This window comes from Micromesistius poutassou (genome assembly GCF_964030765.1).
Source record: "Micromesistius poutassou genome assembly, chromosome: 2".
In the NCBI taxonomy this organism is placed as follows: domain Eukaryota; kingdom Metazoa; phylum Chordata; class Actinopteri; order Gadiformes; family Gadidae; genus Micromesistius; species Micromesistius poutassou.
The window spans coordinates 23863022-23881020 of record NC_140272.1 but is presented as its reverse complement, the minus strand read 5'-3'; the positions used below and the strand labels follow the sequence as shown (position 1 = coordinate 23881020).

Genomic DNA, 17999 nt, shown 5'->3' with positions numbered 1-17999 from the left:
ACATTGTTGTGTACCTTGTTGTTCTGTACATTGTTGTGTACCCTGTTGTTGTGTACCTTGTTGTTGTGTACATTGCTGTGTACCTTGTTGTTGTGTACATTGTTGTGTACCTTGTTGTTGTGTACCCTGTTGTGTACCTTGTTGTGTTGTTGTGTACCCTGTTGTGTACATTGTTGTGTACCTTGTTGTTGTGTACCTTGTTGTTGTGTACCCTGTTGTGTACCTTGTTGTGTTGTCGTGTACCCTGTTGTGTACCTTGTTGTTGTGTACCCTGTTGTGTACCTTGTTGTGTTGTCGTGTACCCTGTTGTGTACGTCTTCACTGATGCTCTTATCACTCACTCTGAATGGAGCGGTCGTAAATCTAATGAAGCAATTTTTCATTATTAATAAATTATTCTCTTCTGGCCTCCACTAATTATTCCCTTGAGCCCGCAGCCTGCTGATGTGTACTCCCGTTTTGTCTATATCTTGGAACGTGTGTGTTTGTGTGTGCATGAGTGTGTTTGTTTGCACCAGCGCGTGTGTGAGTGTGTGTGTGTGTGAGCGAGCACATGTGTGTGTGTTTGGTGGTCCTCAGGTCATGTCACTGTCTATTGTTCTCCACCACTTGTCACATGACAAAAAAGCAAAAGAAATCCAAGACTGCACACTCAGCATCGACACGTGTGAGTGAGAGGGCAGCGGCCGACAAGGGCAGGGGGAACAGGACGGCCGCTTCAAAGGTCTGCTCCTCCTCCATGACCCCAGAGCGGACCACGTCTGAGGACCAGACGGACCGCAGAGGGTCCTCCTCCATGACCCCAGAGCGGACCACGTCTGAGGACCAGACGGACCGCAGAGGGTCCTCCTCCATGACCCCAGAGCAGACCACGTCTGAGGACCAGACAGCAGAGGGTCCTCCTCCACGACCCCAGAGCAGACCACGTCTGAGGACCAGACGGACCGCAGAGGGTCCTCCTCCATGACCCCAGAGCAGACCACGTCTGAGGACCAGACGGACCGCAGAGGGTCCTCCTCCATGACCCCAGAGCAGACCACGTCTGAGGACCAGACGGACCGCAGAGGGTCCTCCTCCACGACCCCAGAGCAGACCACGTCTGAGGACCAGACAGCAGAGGGTCCTCCTCCACGACCCCAGAGCAGACCACGTCTGAGGACCAGACAGCAGAGGGTCCTCCTCCACGACCCCAGAGCAGACCACGTCTGAGGACCAGACAGCAGAGGGTCCTCCTCCACGACCCCAGAGCAGACCACGTCTGAGGACCAGACAGCAGAGGGTCCTCCTCCACGACCCCAGAGCAGACCACGTCTGAGGACCAGACAGCAGAGGGTCCTCCTCCACGACCCCAGAGTAGACCACGTCTGAGGACCAGACAGACAGCAGAGGGTCCTCCTCCACGACCCCAGAGTAGACCACGTCTGAGGACCAGACAGACAGCAGAGGGTCCTCCTCCATGGAGGAGGGAGAGCGGACCACGTCTGAGCTTCCAGGACATGCTCCACTGTTGTTGGCTAGAGCTATGCCCAAACTGGTTCACAGCCTTAAACGATGTGATTGTATTAATCGTATTAATACATGCAGTGGCTCAGGAGGCAGAGCGGGTCGGCTGGTAACCTGAAGGTCGCTGGTTGGATCCCCGGCTCCTCCTCCTCCCAGCGGAGTGTGGAGGTGTCCCTGAGCAGACCCCTCACCCTGACTGCTCCTGACCCGCTGGCCGTCGCCCTGAGCGGTCCGCTCCGCTGTCCAGACGAATCCCAATGAGCCGTGTGTCTGTTCACAGCCCTACTTGACGCCGTGTGTGTGTCTGTTCACAGCGTACTTTACGGTGGACATGTTGCGTTTCTGGGCGAGTGCAAGTCTTGCGTGGTTCTCCAGAAGTTGGGAGGTTGGTCAGTTTCACTGACACGGTAATTGCCAACTTTCAATCAATCAATAATCAATAATTAGGCCTATCCGTCAGCTCAGTACAGCGTACAGATGTCACCAATCAACTTGAACTGGGGATGGCTTTTGTCTTTTCAAGGATGTTTACTAGTTTCCAAAAATGTCTTCACTCCTCCTTGTTGTCCTATTCCTCAATCCTGAAAATCCATTTAAACCATTTAAAACCATTTAAATAGTCAATCTGTTACAGCAAATAATTCCCTTATCCTAATCGGTAAAGATTTGAATGGTTATGATCACTTCAAAATGATTGGCCGTGAATAAAACTTCATTAACGTCCTTCAATAAATGTTTAAACCTTTAATTCTCCTCCTGTAATAAATGACACCAGGGATATTTCTAATTGATCTGAGTAACTGCAAGAAACCAGACCCCCACCTCACACACACACACACACACACACACACACAGGTCAGTGGTGATGACGGGACCGGTGAGTTTTAAAGATGTTGACGCATTACATTTTGATGAAGTTCCCCCAGCCTGCTGCGGTGGGCTGGGGGCCTCTGGCCCTGCACTAATGAGTGGAGAATAACCTCCACGCCTAATGAGGGCTGGACGCGTCAAAGGAGCACGCAAACCCATCCATCCAGGGCCTCCTGCGACCAGGACACCTCACACACACACACACACACACAGTGTGTGTACAGGTGTGTGCGTGTTGTTGTGGTGCAACAAGGTGTGTGCGTGTTGGTGTGTGAGTGCATGTCGAGGAAGGCTTCAGCACGGCGCAATGAAAAGACGAGTCCATCTCACTGATGTTAGCGGCGTTTATCTTGTTTATCTCCAGCCTGTTGGCCCAGAGGCCGTATCACCCAGCATGCACTGCTCCTGTACTGCACATCATTCTGCCTGCGACACCACAACACACATGTGAACCCTCTCCCCCTCCCCACACACACCCCCACCCTCCCCTCTTCAGTTCTTCTCTCTCACCTTTCAGGGGGTGAGTCTCTCAAACAAAGAGGTGTTGTCGTCTCCTCCTCCTGTGCTCCGTCTCAGCACATGGACGGCGTTGACGTTGGCGTTGGGCGTGGCCCCGCTGTCGGTTTCTCTGTTTATAGAGATGTACTCCAACGCCCGTCCACACTGCTTATTCATTTAAAGGGCTGTGACCCGGGTACCACATGGGTCACATGGAAACCACTGCGTCTCCCTCCCCTGGGCTTCCTGACCGTCGTGCTGATCTACCCCGGGTGTACCGGACACTGAGCTGCTGTGAGTCAGCGTGGCTGAACGTAGCTCTGCTGTGAGTCAGCGTGGCTGAACGTAGCTCTGCTGTGAGTCAGCGTGGCTGAACGTAGCTCTGCTGTGAGTCAGCGTGGCTGAACGTAGCTCTGCTGTGAGTCAGCGTGGCTGAACGTAGCTCTGCTGTGAGTCAGCGTGCCTGAACGTAGCTCTGCTGTGAGTCAGAGTGGCTGAACGTAGCTCTGCTGTGAGTCAGCGTGGCTGAACGTAGCTCTGCTGTGAGTCAGCGCGCCTGAACGTAGCTCTGCTGTGAGTCAGCGCGGCTGAACGTAGCTCTGCTGTGAGTCAGCGCGGCTGAACGTAGCTCTGCTGTGAGTCAGCGTGGCTGAACGTAGCTCTGCTGTGAGTCAGCGTGGCTGAACGTAGCTCTGCTGTGAGTCAGCGTGGCTGAACGTAGCTCTGCTGTGAGTCAGCGTGGCTGAACGTAGCTCTGCTGTGAGTCAGCGTGGCTGAACGTAGCTCTGCTGTGAGTCAGCGTGCCTGAACGTAGCTCTGCTGTGAGTCAACGCGGCTGAACGTAGCTCTGCTGTGAGTCAGCGTGGCTGAACGTAGCTCTGCTGTGAGTCAACGCGGCTGAACGTAGCTCTGCTGTGAGTCAGCGTGGCTGAACGTAGCTCTGCTGTGAGTCAACGCGGCTGAACGTAGCTCTGCTGTGAGTCAACGCGGCTGAACGTAGCTCTGCTGTGAGTCAGCGCGGCTGAACGTAGCTCTGCTGTGAGTCAGCGTGCCTGAACGTAGCTCTGCTGTGAGTCAGCGTGGCTGAACGTAGCTCTGCTGTGAGTCAGCGTGGCTGAACGTAGCTCTGCTGTGAGTCAGCGTGCCTGAACGTAGCTCTGCTGTGAGTCAGCGTGGCTGAACGTAGCTCTGCTGTGAGTCAGCGTGGCTGAACGTAGCTCTGCTGTGAGTCAACGCGGCTGAACGTAGCTCTGCTGTGGGTCAACGCGGCTGAACGTAGCTCTGCTGTGAGTCAACGCGCCTGAACGTAGCTCTGCTGTGAGTCAGCGCGCCTGAACGTAGCTCTGCTGTGAGTCAGCGTGGCTGAACGTAGCTCTGCTGTGAGTCAACGCGGCTGAACGTAGCTCTGCTGTGAGTCAGCGTGGCTGAACGTAGCTCTGCTGTGAGTCAACGCGGCTGAACGTAGCTCTGCTGTGAGTCAGCGCGGCTGAACGTAGCTCTGCTGTGAGTCAGCGCGGCTGAACGTAGCTCTGCTGTGAGTCAGCGCGGCTGAACGTAGCTCTGCTGTGAGTCAGCGCGGCTGAACGTAGCTCTGCTGTGAGTCAGCGCGGCTGAACGTAGCTCTGCTGTGAGTCAGCGTGGCTGAACGTAGCTCTGCTGTGAGTCAGCGTGCCTGAACGTAGCTCTGCTTTGGGGCGCTGTGGTGCAGCCTTCCAGAGGAGCCCCCCTGTGGGCTGCTGAGTGAGGACCGGCAGGCGGACTGTGAGAGCAGGAGGCCTGCTGGCTGTGGTTGAGCTGAGTGAGCTGAGCTGTTAATCTGTGTGTTGTGACTCAGTGGAGGTGCAGGGCCAGCCCACATGCAGATGTGCGGTAAAGAGCCGGTATGAGGAGCCGGTATGAGGGCGGCAGCACGTCAGTGGCAGTCACTGCTCTCCCTCCAACGCTCACGTTTCATGGACTTTTGATTACCTGTATTTATGTTTCTTTTGCATCTCATGAAGGAGGCTGTTTAGAGAGCAATAATAATACACACTAATAATACATAATTCTAATATGTATTATTACAATACATTTCCTGAAAGAGGCCATAAATCTGTCTTGAGATGGCCAAATTTCCCCATGAAATTCTATCTATTGTTTAATCTATTGTAAGAGCCATTCCCTATTGCATTTACATTTAGGGCATTTAGCAGACGCTTTTATCCAAAGCGACTTACAATAAGTACATTTGTCATAAGAAGTGAAACAATATATCGCCGTCGGTACAGTAAAGACGTTAGTAGAACCAAGTGCTAACAATCGCCAGGCTGACCACATTCCCCGTATACAGCAGTGATAGCTAGCTACTGCAGATGCTACACAACTAAGTACATACTACACAACATGCATACACAACACAATTAAGTACATGCTACACAATTAAGTACAGTGAATGAATACAACCTGCATTAAGTGCATTCATTAAGTGCCAGGACGTACAACAGACAATAGTGCAACAGACGTCTAAGGGACTGAATGGCTATGAAGAGTCCAGGTGAACTCTGAACAGGTGGGTTTTGAGTCGTTTGCGGAAGCTGGTGAGCGACTCTGCGGTCCTGACATCAGCAGGGAGCTCGTTCCACCGCTGTGGTCCCAAGATAGAGAAGAGTTGTGATTTAGCTGATGGACCTTTGCTTGTGTAGCCTTATGGGAATTTTGGGTATTTCCTAAAAAACATTGTCATTTTATTTTGTTTATTTTACTTTCATATGTGTTTGCCTAAAGGCTAAACATGTTTAAATAATGTTAACATGCATGTAAAAATGTGTTAGTTAAAATCCATGTACTTGGAGTAAGAACCAATCAGAAGTCGGGGTGAGAGGTCGAGAGGTGAGAGGAAGACGGACGTGAAAGAAGGAGACGAGACGGCGAAGGAGACGAGACGGGGAAGGAGACGAGAGAAAGAAGGATAGCGCTGGAGACTATCACGTTAGAAGTTTGGTGGAACGCCAAGTTTTAATGCGTGTTGCTGATGAATGCTTTTGAACACACGGACAGTGCGGTTCAGACCAGTATTCATTAGATGGTTGTAGTGTTTATGTGCTTCGGTTGTGAAGAACTCGGTTAGAGTCTCACCAACGACAGAACGGCTAATCGGCGCGAGCTAGCCCAGAGCTTCGAGGACTGGTGCAGCGAGTAGCCTGCTGGGCTTACCCCCGGTGCATTATTCTACCTGGTGCATTACTCTACCTGGTGCATTATTCTACCTGGTGCATTACTCTACCTGGTGCATTATTCTACCTGGTGCATTACTCTACCTGGTGCATTATTCTACCTGGTGCATTATTCTACCTGGTGCATTATTCTACCTGGTGCATTATTCTACCAGCTCATCGTCTCCCGGACTTCTCTGCTGAGCTGTGATGACGGTGTCGTTCACCAGCGTCTCCAGGGTTCCTGCGCTGCCACAGCGTGGACAGGACTTCCACCAGCACTAGTCCTGAGTGTTTGTTGCACATTGGCGCGAAGCGGCCATGGTGTTTAAGGCCTCAGCGTCACCGGGCCTGCAGCGTGGCCTTCCACTCTGACGTGGGGTTGGTATCCATCCCATTTCATGGAACATTTAGTTAGTTTTATGCCGGCTTAGTTTAGGGTTTAGGGGAAACTGAAAGGGTGGGGATATTGTATTGAACTGTGTTCATTTCACTTGCACTTGAACTGTCAAGCCAAAGCTAATTATTTTATGGTTCTATGTGAATGTGTATAATATCATTTTTTCAGTAAATATTTTAAACTGAATGCTCTTGAATATTTGCATGTTATTGGGTATTTTGGTATTGATAACATTATCAGTCAGTAAGCTAAGGGTTTAAGGGTTTACAGGTAAGTGAATTTACAGTGAAAGTATTTGATTATTGGTTACATGTTATTTCATTCGTTGCATATTACATGGGTATTACTGATAGCTATTTAAAGGGGGTAAAAATAGTAATTTAACTAAAAGCTAAAACTCATTCAAGGAACAGACAGTAGTATTGCATTTAGCTGCATACATTAGAGCATTAATTAAAATTAGAGAGAGAGATCTCTCACCTACAAAAGAAATCGGGAGCGCACCTCAAAAAAATCATAGCTATGGGCAGCTAGGGGGCGCTACACTTGCTCTTAGCGGTACCAGACGTCCAGCTGAGGTAGTTGAGCGGAGGGATCCAGCTGGGGTGTGTGGTTTGACCACGGCTTGGAGGTAGGCAGGGGCAGTTCCATCGACCGCCTTGTATGTCAGTACCATCATCTTTAGTCTGATGCTATTGCTTGCATTTAAAAAAGGGCAATTTTTAAGTGTAGTTGGTAGGTTTTTAAAACAAATAGGTTGGTGTTCTTGAAGTGAGCGGATGTTGATCCAGGTGGTGTTTGGAGCGTCCTGCCCTCCCCAACAGATGAAGTCTCTCTGTCAGTGATTCTATTGCTCCTCCCTGGTTGGCTGTTGGGGTCAGACCTTCCCAGGAGACCTTATATCTGCGCTGCCCAGCTACCCAGGCGTCTTGTGTGGAACGGCAGCGCCTGGTCCGCTGCTACAGAACATCAAGGACTCGACAAACAACCCCACTAACACTTTATAAACCACTTAAAGAGCCACCACTGTCCACAAAATGACTACAACCGTAAAATTGCCACTTAAAGACATAAAGGGCATTGTAACACCACACATACACACACACACACATATGCACACACAGAAAAAGAGAGAGCGAGAATTACCTTTACTAAATTATTTACTAGAATACCTTTCTTTGAATGCACATAGGCAATTTGGTTCCTACGTTTTCCAGCCATTGGGTAAAGAAGAAGAGGTGTAGATAAAGTATTTACAGGGATTGTTTAAGTGACATTTACTCTGTCATTAGTTAGAGTGCCATGGATACTACTCCTCAGGTTTATTCTACTGGCAACAGCAATCTGTATATACATTTATTCTATTCCATCCATAGATTAGGTAGCCCTATATAAAATATAAACTCACTTATTACCGTACTCCATTAAACAGGAAGAGCCGCATTTCATTCAAACAGACTCCTCCAAAATAAAAGTGTGAGTGTATTTTCTTTGTGTTGCACACACAGTGTAGTTGGTGGCGGTGGTCCTCCCAGATGTCCCTCCAGTGTAGGGGAATCAAACCGCGTGGCAGAGCTGCCTCCTTCCACTGATCATTAATGGGGACAGCTGTGTCTGGCAGCCAGTGGCACCAGGCCGCCCTGCCTGTGGCCCTGGACGGAGACCAAGCTGGGCGGATATATAGGACAGCACGGCCAGCCTGGACAACATGTGCCAGTAAAGGACATAAATAAACCCATTCAAACAAAGGCTGGGCCTGTAAGGAGCAGTCTGCTCTTTAGATCTGGTGAATAGCCCATGAAAGGTTTTTTTTACTGCCTTTCTAAACACTTGCGATACACTCTAATACATTTTAAGCGTCATAAGCATATTTGGAGCTATGTGTACAAATCCAGAAGGGGCCAAGACCCGTTTTCATCCCCGTCTGTGGAAGTCTTCAAGATATGCGTCTCTAACAGTGAGTTGCACTGAACTAACAAAAGCACTAAGGAGGCATAAAGCGCTTCAGCAGCTGACTGACTGATCTGCCGATGGAGGGGGACCAACAAACCAGCAACAAACTAAACAAGGAGGGGCCCAGTTTAAAGCACTTAGCTGGAAAACTAAACAGAACCAAAGGGTGACCATTGAGTCCCCTTATCTGTAAAGCAGAGCATCAACCACTTCACCACCCACGATGCTCCTCTCAGTTAGAGAGGGGTCCGGCTGCAGGCTTGGGCGTTTCCATCATGACACAAGATCACCCATCAGGCGTTCCTGGTAGCTTTTCACTGACCAATCACGAGTTTCGCAAGGCATACTGGGTATTCTTCTCTTCCTTAAAATAAAATCAAACTATTCTAGGGAATGTTATATTAACCCGGATGTTGACAGCCGTGCGAAGGGGGACGTTACAGTTCAGCAAGAAAGGTAAGAAAGGGAAGAAGAAGAAGAAGAAGAAGAAGAAGAGGAGGAGGAGGAGGAGGAGGAGGAGGAGGAGGAGGAGGAGGAGGAGGAGGAGGAGGAGGAGGCGTTCCAGCCACCGTAAACAGAACCCCCACCACACAAGAACGCCCATTTTGTGTCTGCAGTGGGATGATATTGCTCAGTTAAGCCCCACCCCCACCAGCACCACCACCAGCAGCCCCACCACCATCACCAACACCACCACCACCACCAGCAGCAGCAGCACCACCAGCACCACCACCACCACCACCACCATGGAGAGGAGGGGGTCTTCAGGCGGTCCACCTGGACAGGGGCTGGGGGGTGGGGGGGTGGGAGAACCAGCAGAGAAGTGTGTGTGTGTGTGTGTGTGTGTGTGTGTGTGTGTGTGTGTGTGTGTGTGTGTACGGGTCAGCATAAAGATAAGCTGGGACTTTATGTAGCTGGGAGGGCTGGTTGTGGAGGTGAAGCAGGTGTGCTGTAATGCTGTGTGTGTGTGTGTGTGTGTGTGTGGGGGGGGGGGGGGGGGGGGGGGGTGATGGATAGAGGGCCCAATATGTGGACCGAATGATGCAAGAAGTTTGAAGAAAATAGACACACACACACGCACACGCACGGTAGAGAGAGAGAGAGAGAGAGAGAGCAGGGGGTAGAGAGAGAGAGAGAGCAGGGGGTAGAGGGAGAGAGAGAGCAGGGGGTATAGAGAGAGAGAGAGCAGGGGGTAGAGAGAGAGCAGGGGGTAGAGAGAGAGCAGGGGGTAGAGAGAGAGAGCAGGGGGTAGAGAGAGAGAGAGAGAGAGAGCAGGGGGTAGAGAGAGAGCAGGGGGTAGAGAGAGAGCAGGGGGTATAGAGAGAGCAGGGGGTAGAGAGAGAGAGAGAGCAGGGGGTAGAGAGAGAGAGAGAGCAGGGGGTATAGAGAGAGAGAGAGAGCAGGGGGTAGAGAGAGAGAGAGAGCAGGGGGTATAGAGAGAGAGAGAGAGAGAGCAGGGGGTAGAGAGAGAGCAGGGGGTAGAGAGAGAGAGAGAGCAGGGGGTAGAGAGAGAGAGAGAGAGAGAGCAGGGGGTAGAGAGAGAGCAGGGGGTAGAGAGAGAGCAGGGGGTAGAGAGAGAGCAGGGGGTAGAGAGAGAGCAGGGGGTAGAGAGAGAGCAGGGGGTAGAGAGAGAGAGAGAGCAGGGGGTATAGAGAGAGAGAGAGAGCAGGGGGTATAGAGAGAGAGAGAGAGAGAGCAGGGGGTAGAGAGAGAGCAGGGGGTAGAGAGAGAGCAGGGGGTAGAGAGAGAGAGAGAGCAGGGGGTAGAGAGAGAGAGAGAGCAGGGGGTATAGAGAGAGAGAGAGAGAGAGCAGGGGGTAGAGAGAGAGAGCAGGGGGTAGAGAGAGAGCAGGGGGTAGAGAGAGAGCCGGGGGTAGAGAGAGAGCAGGGGGGTAGAGAGAGAGCCGGGGGTAGAGAGAGAGCCGGGGGTAGAGAGAGAGGCGTATTAAGTTGTGCTCACGGTGGTGGTGGTCAGTTATGAGCGTCTCCTGCAGGGTTTATGTGAAGGCTTCATCACAACACGTCCGTCCTCACTGGTCTCCTCCGTCTCCGTCTCTCATACATGAAAACAACCAGTCAGACACACACACACACACACACACACACACACACACACACACACACACACAGACTCACTCACTCACTCACACACACACTCAGTCACAAAAGCAAACATGCAAGCAAACACACACTTAAAATAATACATACACGTGTCCAAATCCAACACCTGCCAGCCTGTGGCCAACCTAAAGGACACAATGAGTGGTTAGGACTCAACCTAAAGGACACAATGAGTGGTTAGGACTCAACCTAAAGGACACAATGAGTGGTTAGGACTCAACCTAAAGGACACAATGAGTGGTTAGGACTCAACCTAAAGGACACAATGAGTGGTTAGGACTCAACCTAAAGGACACAATGAGTGGTTAGGACTCAACCTAAAGGACACAATGAGTGGTTAGGACTCAACCTAAAGGACACAATGAGTGGTTAGGACTCAACCTAAAGGACACAATGAGTGGTTAGGACTCAACCTAAAGGACACAATGAGTGGTTAGGACTCAACCTAAAGGACACAATGAGTGGTTAGGACTCAACCTAAAGGACACAATGAGTGGTTAGGACTCAACCTAAAGGACACAATGAGTGGTTAGGACTCAACCTAAAGGACACAATGAGTGGTTAGGACTCAACCTAAAGGACACAATGAGTGGTTAGGACTCAACCCAAAGGACACAATGAGTGGTTAGGACTCAACCTAAAGGACACAATGAGTGGTTAGGACTCAACCTAAAGGACACAATGAGTGGTTAGGACTCAACCTAAAGGACACAATGAGTGGTTAGGACTCAACCTAAAGGACACAATGAGTGGTTAGGACTCAACCTAAAGGACACAATGAGTGGTTAGGACTCAACCTAAAGGACACAATGAGTGGTTAGGACTCAACCTAAAGGACACAATGAGTGGTTAGGACTCAACCTAAAGGACACAATGAGTGGTTAGGACTCAACCTAAAGGACACAATGAGTGGTTAGGACTCAACCTAAAGGACACAATGAGTGGTTAGGACTCAACCTAAAGGACACAATGAGTGGTTAGGACTCAACCTAAAGGACACAATGAGTGGTTAGGACTCAACCTAAAGGACACAATGAGTGGTTAGGACTCAACCTAAAGGACACAATGAGTGGTTAGGACTCAACCTAAAGGACACAATGAGTGGTTAGGACTCAACCTAAAGGACACAATGAGTGGTTAGGACTCAACCTAAAGGACACAATGAGTGGTTAGGACTCAACCTAAAGGACACAATGAGTGGTTAGGACTCAACCTAAAGGACACAATGAGTGGTTAGGACTCAACCTAAAGGACACAATGAGTGGTTAGGACTCAACCTAAAGGACACAATGAGTGGTTAGGACTCAACCTAAAGGACACAATGAGTGGTTAGGACTCAACCCAAAGGACACAATGAGTGGTTAGGACTCAACCCAAAGGACACAATGAGTGGTTAGGACTCAACCTAAAGGACACAATGAGTGGTTAGGACTCAACCTAAAGGACACAATGAGTGGTTAGGACTCAACCTAAAGGACACAATGAGTGGTTAGGACTCAACCTAAAGGACACAATGAGTGGTTAGGACTCAACCTAAAGGACACAATGAGTGGTTAGGACTCAACCTAAAGGACACAATGAGTGGTTAGGACTCAACCTAAAGGACACAATGAGTGGTTAGGACTCAACCTAAAGGACACAATGAGTGGTTAGGACTCAACCTAAAGGACACAATGAGTGGTTAGGACTCAACCTAAAGGACACAATGAGTGGTTAGGACTCAACCTAAAGGACACAATGAGTGGTTAGGACTCAACCTAAAGGACACAATGAGTGGTTAGGACTCAACCTAAAGGACACAATGAGTGGTTAGGACTCAACCTAAAGGACACAATGAGTGGTTAGGACTCAACCTAAAGGACACAATGAGTGGTTAGGACTCAACCTAAAGGACACAATGAGTGGTTAGGACTCGACCTAAAGGACACAATGAGTGGTTAGGACTCGACCTAAAGGACACAATGAGTGGTTAGGACTCGACCTAAAGGACACAATGAGTGGTTAGGACTCGACCTAAAGGACACAATGAGTGGTTAGGACTCGACCTAAAGGACACAATGAGTGGTTAGGACTCGACCTAAAGGACACAATGAGTGGTTAGGACTCGACCTAAAGGACACAATGAGTGGTTAGGACTCGACCTAAAGGACACAATGAGTGGTTAGGACTCAACCTAAAGGACACAATGAGTGGTTAGGACTCAACCTAAAGGACACAATGAGTGGTTAGGACTCGACCTAAAGGACACAATGAGTGGTTAGGACTCAACCTAAAGGACACAATGAGTGGTTAGGACTCAACCTAAAGGACACAATGAGTGGTTAGGACTCAACCTAAAGGACACAATGAGTCCTTAGTACTCAGCGTCTAAAGCCACAGTGTGACTGTTGGCTGGTACAGCGCCCCCTATCGATGGGAAATGCAACCTTTTAGGATCGTTTCAGCATTAAAAACGATTTCATTACATTTCTAGCGTTAAACGTGACTTTTATTGTCATCATTTTCAGCCAGTGAATGTGGCTGATTCATGGTTAGTATGTTAGTTAGCGCATAGCTTTTTTTGTGGTGTGATGAATTTGACCATCTCCACCCGTCAGGGAAAGGACCTCCAGCGCTGGAGTAAATAGGGCTTCAAGTTGCCAGGAGAACTTGTGCCTTAAGGCGTGTGAAGACAGACGGCCTGAGGTCTGTAATATATGGGGTCAAAAGGTCAAGAGGAGCCTGCGCCACGCCCCGTGAGATATAAAAAGTTCCTGTTCATTTCCCTCGTAACTATTTATTTTATAAGATAAAGGTCTGATTCTCAGATGTGTGTGTTGGATCAGTCGGGTGTCTGGGAAGTATCTCTAAATCTCAGATGTAGGCCACAAGATTAGTTACTTCCTTTCGAGCTGGAGCCCCCAAATGATAATCTTACTGTCCTTCAGGCCCTTTTTCATCTACAAGAGACCACAGGGCTTCCTCCAAGGTGACCTTGACCCCTCGCTCACCTTCTGATGACATCACTTAGTAAACCTTGATGACCTGATTCATGTAAAGAGACCAGACGTCTTGGTGACTCCAGAGTCATTCTGTGCCCCTGTGAATGCCCCTGTGTCTCAATCACTTCCTGTACCCATGTCCTATGACCCATGTTGATCATTCTAGTATCTTCTGAAAATCTTTTTCATCTTCCTTGTAGTTTATTAATGCATAAACACTTACTTTGTCATGTTTATCTTGTACAACAACATGTATTTATCAAATTGACCGTTGGAATGGATTTTTCGGTGGAACAAAGCAGACATAATCTTCCGTTGTACCCCACAAAAACCCATCCTAGTCCGTCCCAAAGAAGAGGAATAAATGTAATCTCTGGGTCAGTCTGGCCTCAGTTTTTCGTGAAAGAACATCATCAGGTACATATACCTGGTGTACTTAACAAAGTCTAAATTGGCGTGTTCGCAAAGGCTGTCAAACTTCTGCTGAGGACGGCGATTTGGGCATGGTAGACACCGGCTTGTGAGGGTTGTTCTTTTAATGACACCAGGAGTGTCTTACGTCTCTGTGTCCTTGTGGTTCCTGCCTGAGCGGTCATACAAACGTGCATAATCCCTCACTATCTCAGCAAGTCACGCATCCAACGGGTTCATCCTGGAATGAGGAGAGAGTGGGTCTCCATCGTCCATATTTTACAGACGTCACGTGCTAACAGATATAAGATACTGCCCCAGCAGGCAGTGGTGTTTGGACTGGTTAACTCCCAGTAGTACCCCCCACAGAGTAACCTACAGGTGTTGTGGGGCGCTGCATGCTAGCTTCACTAAAAGGACTAACCCAGGAACTGGTTTTGTGTTGCTGAATCGCCCCTGAAGACCCACTCATGAACAGACAATTGCGAAATGTGTCTTTTAGTAAATGCAAATCTTTGATACCATTGTACCATTTTCATCCCACAATACTAGTGTGTGTGTGTGTGTTTGTGTGTATGAAGGCCAAAATGGTAAAACTATGCCTGGACGTGAACTGAATAAAATCAATGAAAATGCGCCATTTTAGTGGTTCAAAGCGCTGTCACGTACACTAATGTCTCTTACGCTAAAGACGGCATTTTGGACGGATTAAATATCACGTTCAATAGAACAAAAGTCAAATGAGCTCCTCCTCTTGATTCTCGCAGCCACTAAGTATGAAGTAGGGTTAGGCACTATGACGGCACTATGAGGGCCGTTAGTAGTGTGTTGACACTATGAGGGCCGTTAGTAGTGTGTTGACACTATGAGGGCCGTTAGTAGTGTGTTGAAGGCACTATGACGGCCGTTAGTAGTGTGTTGACACTATGAGGGCCGTTAGTAGTGTGTTGACACTATGAGGGCCGTTAGTAGTGTGTTGAAGGCACTATGAGGGCCGTTAGTAGTGTGTTGACACTATGAGGGCCGTTAGTAGTGTGTTGACACTATGAGGGCAGTTAGTAGTGTGTTGACACTATGAGGGCCGTTAGTAGTGTGTTGACACTATGAGGGCCGTTAGTAGTGTGTTGAAGGCACTATGAGGGCCGTTAGTAGTGTGTTGACACTATGAGGGCCGTTAGTAGTGTGTTGAAGGCACTATGAGGGCCGTTAGTAGTGTGTTGAAGGCACTATGAGGGCCGTTAGTAGTGTGTTGACACTATGAGGGCCGTTAGTAGTGTGTTGACACTATGAGGGCCGTTAGTAGTGTGTTGACACTATGAGGGCCGTTAGTAGTGTGTTGACACTATGAGGGCCGTTAGTAGTGTGTTGAAGGCACTATGAGGGCCGTTAGTAGTGTGTTGACACTATGAGGGCCGTTAGTAGTGTGTTGAAGGCACTATGAGGGCCGTTAGTAGTGTGTTGACACTATGAGGGCCGTTAGTAGTGTGTTGACACTATGAGGTCCGTTAGTAGTGTGTTGGCACTATGAGGGCCGTTAGTAGTGTGTTGGCACTATGAGGGCCGTTAGTAGTGTGTTGACACTATGAGGGCCGTTAGTAGTGTGTTGACACTATGAGGGCCGTTAGTAGTGTGTTGAAGGCACTATGAGGGCCGTTAGTAGTGTGTTGACACTATGAGGGCCGTTAGTAGTGTGTTGACACTATGAGGGCCGTTAGTAGTGTGTTGACACTATGAGGGCCGTTAGTAGTGTGTTGACACTATGAGGGCCGTTAGTAGTGTGTTGAAGGCACTATGAGGGCCGTTAGTAGTGTGTTGACACTATGAGGGCCGTTAGTAGTGTGTTGACACTATGAGGGCCGTTAGTAGTGTGTTGACACTATGAGGGCCGTTAGTAGTGTGTTGACACTATGAGGGCCGTTAGTAGTGTGTTGGCACTATGAGGGCCGTTAGTAGTGTGTTGACACTATGAGGGCCGTTAGTAGTGTGTTGACACTATGAGGGCCGTTAGTAGTGTGTTGACACTATGAGGGCCGTTAGTAGTGTGTTGACACTATGAGGGCCGTTAGTAGTGTGTTGACACTATGAGGGCCGTTAGTAGTGTGTTGAAGGCACTATGAGGGCCGTTAGTAGTGTGTTGACACTATGAGGGCCGTTAGTAGTGTGTTGACACTATGAGGGCCGTTAGTAGTGTGTTGACACTATGAGGGCCGTTAGTAGTGTGTTGACACTATGAGGGCCGTTAGTAGTGTGTTGACACTATGAGGGCCGTTAGTAGTGTGTTGACACTATGAGGGCCGTTAGTAGTGTGTTGAAGGCACTATGAGGGCCGTTAGTAGTGTGTTGAAGGCACTATGAGGGCCGTTAGTAGTGTGTTGACACTATGAGAGCCGTTAGTAGTGTGTTGAAGGCACTATGAGGGCCGTTAGTAGTGTGTTGACACTATGAGGGCCGTTAGTAGTGTGTTGACACTATGAGGGCCGTTAGTAGTGTGTTGAAGGCACTATGAGGGCCGTTAGTAGTGTGTTGACACTATGAGGGCCGTTAGTAGTGTGTTGACACTATGAGGGCCGTTAGTAGTGTTTTGACACTATGAGGGCCGTTAGTAGTGTGTTGACACTATGAGGGCCGTTAGTAGTGTGTTGACACTATGAGGGCCGTTAGTAGTGTGTTGACACTATGAGGGCCGTTAGTAGTGTGTTGACACTATGAGGGCCGTTAGTAGTGTGTTGACACTATGAGGGCCGTTAGTAGTGTGTTGACACTATGAGGGCCGTTAGTAGTGTGTTGACACTATGAGGGCCGTTAGTAGTGTGTTGACACTATGAGGGCCGTTAGTAGTGTGTTGACACTATGAGGGCCGTTAGTAGTGTGTTGACACTATGAGGGCCGTTAGTAGTGTGTTGAAGGCACTATGAGGGCCGTTAGTAGTGTGTTGACACTATGAGGGCCGTTAGTAGTGTGTTGAAGGCACTATGAGGGCCGTTAGTAGTGTGTTGAAGGCACTATGAGGGCCGTTAGTAGTGTGTTGACACTATGAGGGCCGTTAGTAGTGTGTTGACACTATGAGGGCCGTTAGTAGTGTGTTGACACTATGAGGGCCGTTAGTAGTGTGTTGACACTATGAGGGCCGTTAGTAGTGTGTTGACACTATGAGGGCCGTTAGTAGTGTGTTGACACTATGAGGGCCGTTAGTAGTGTGTTGACACTATGAGGGCCGTTAGTAGTGTGTTGACACTATGAGGGCCGTTAGTAGTGTGTTGACACTATGAGGGCCGTTAGTAGTGTGTTGACACTATGAGGGCCGTTAGTAGTGTGTTGAAGGCACTATGAGGGCCGTTAGTAGTGTGTTGACACTATGAGGGCCGTTAGTAGTGTGTTGACACTATGAGGGCCGTTAGTAGTGTGTTGACACTATGAGGGCCGTTAGTAGTGTGTTGACACTATGAGGGCCGTTAGTAGTGTGTTGACACTATGAGGGCCGTTAGTAGTGTGTTGACACTATGAGGGCCGTTAGTAGTGTGTTGACACTATGAGGGCCGTTAGTAGTGTGTTGAAGGCACTATGAGGGCCGTTAGTAGTGTGTTGACACTATGAGGGCCGTTAGTAGTGTGTTGACACTATGAGGGCCGTTAGTAGTGTGTTGACACTATGAGGGCCGTTAGTAGTGTGTTGACACTATGAGGGCCGTTAGTAGTGTGTTGAAGGCACTATGAGGGCCGTTAGTAGTGTGTTGACACTATGAGGGCCGTTAGTAGTGTGTTGACACTATGAGGGCCGTTAGTAGTGTGTTGACACTATGAGGGCCGTTAGTAGTGTGTTGACACTATGAGGGCCGTTAGTAGTGTGTTGAAGGCACTATGAGGGCCGTTAGTAGTGTGTTGACACTATGAGGGCCGTTAGTAGTGTGTTGAAATGCTGTGCAGAACTCTGTCTTTTAAGCCCTTTTACGAATAAGGGAGTTGTGAAGCCCTACCCTAATAAAATACGACAACGTAAAATGCAGCGTTATAATAGCTTAAATGCCATATTTTACTTAGATTTTAATAAATACAAGTATACAAATAGGCGTAGT

The 17999-nt window shown here is 49.0% G+C and overlaps 1 protein-coding gene across 1 annotated transcript in view; it reads right to left on the bottom strand.

The window, feature by feature from the left end:
• Positions 1–2886: 2886 nt before the first annotated feature.
• p3h1 (prolyl 3-hydroxylase 1) overlaps positions 2887–17999 on the bottom strand; it is a gene marked incomplete at its 3' end in the record, with an annotated part of 32662 nt that continues 17549 nt past the window's right edge. The window contains exon 10 of the mRNA XM_084463514.1: positions 2887–3036. Within this exon, the coding sequence (XP_084319640.1) occupies positions 2887–3036 (150 nt within the window). The remainder of the gene's footprint in view (positions 3037–17999) is intronic.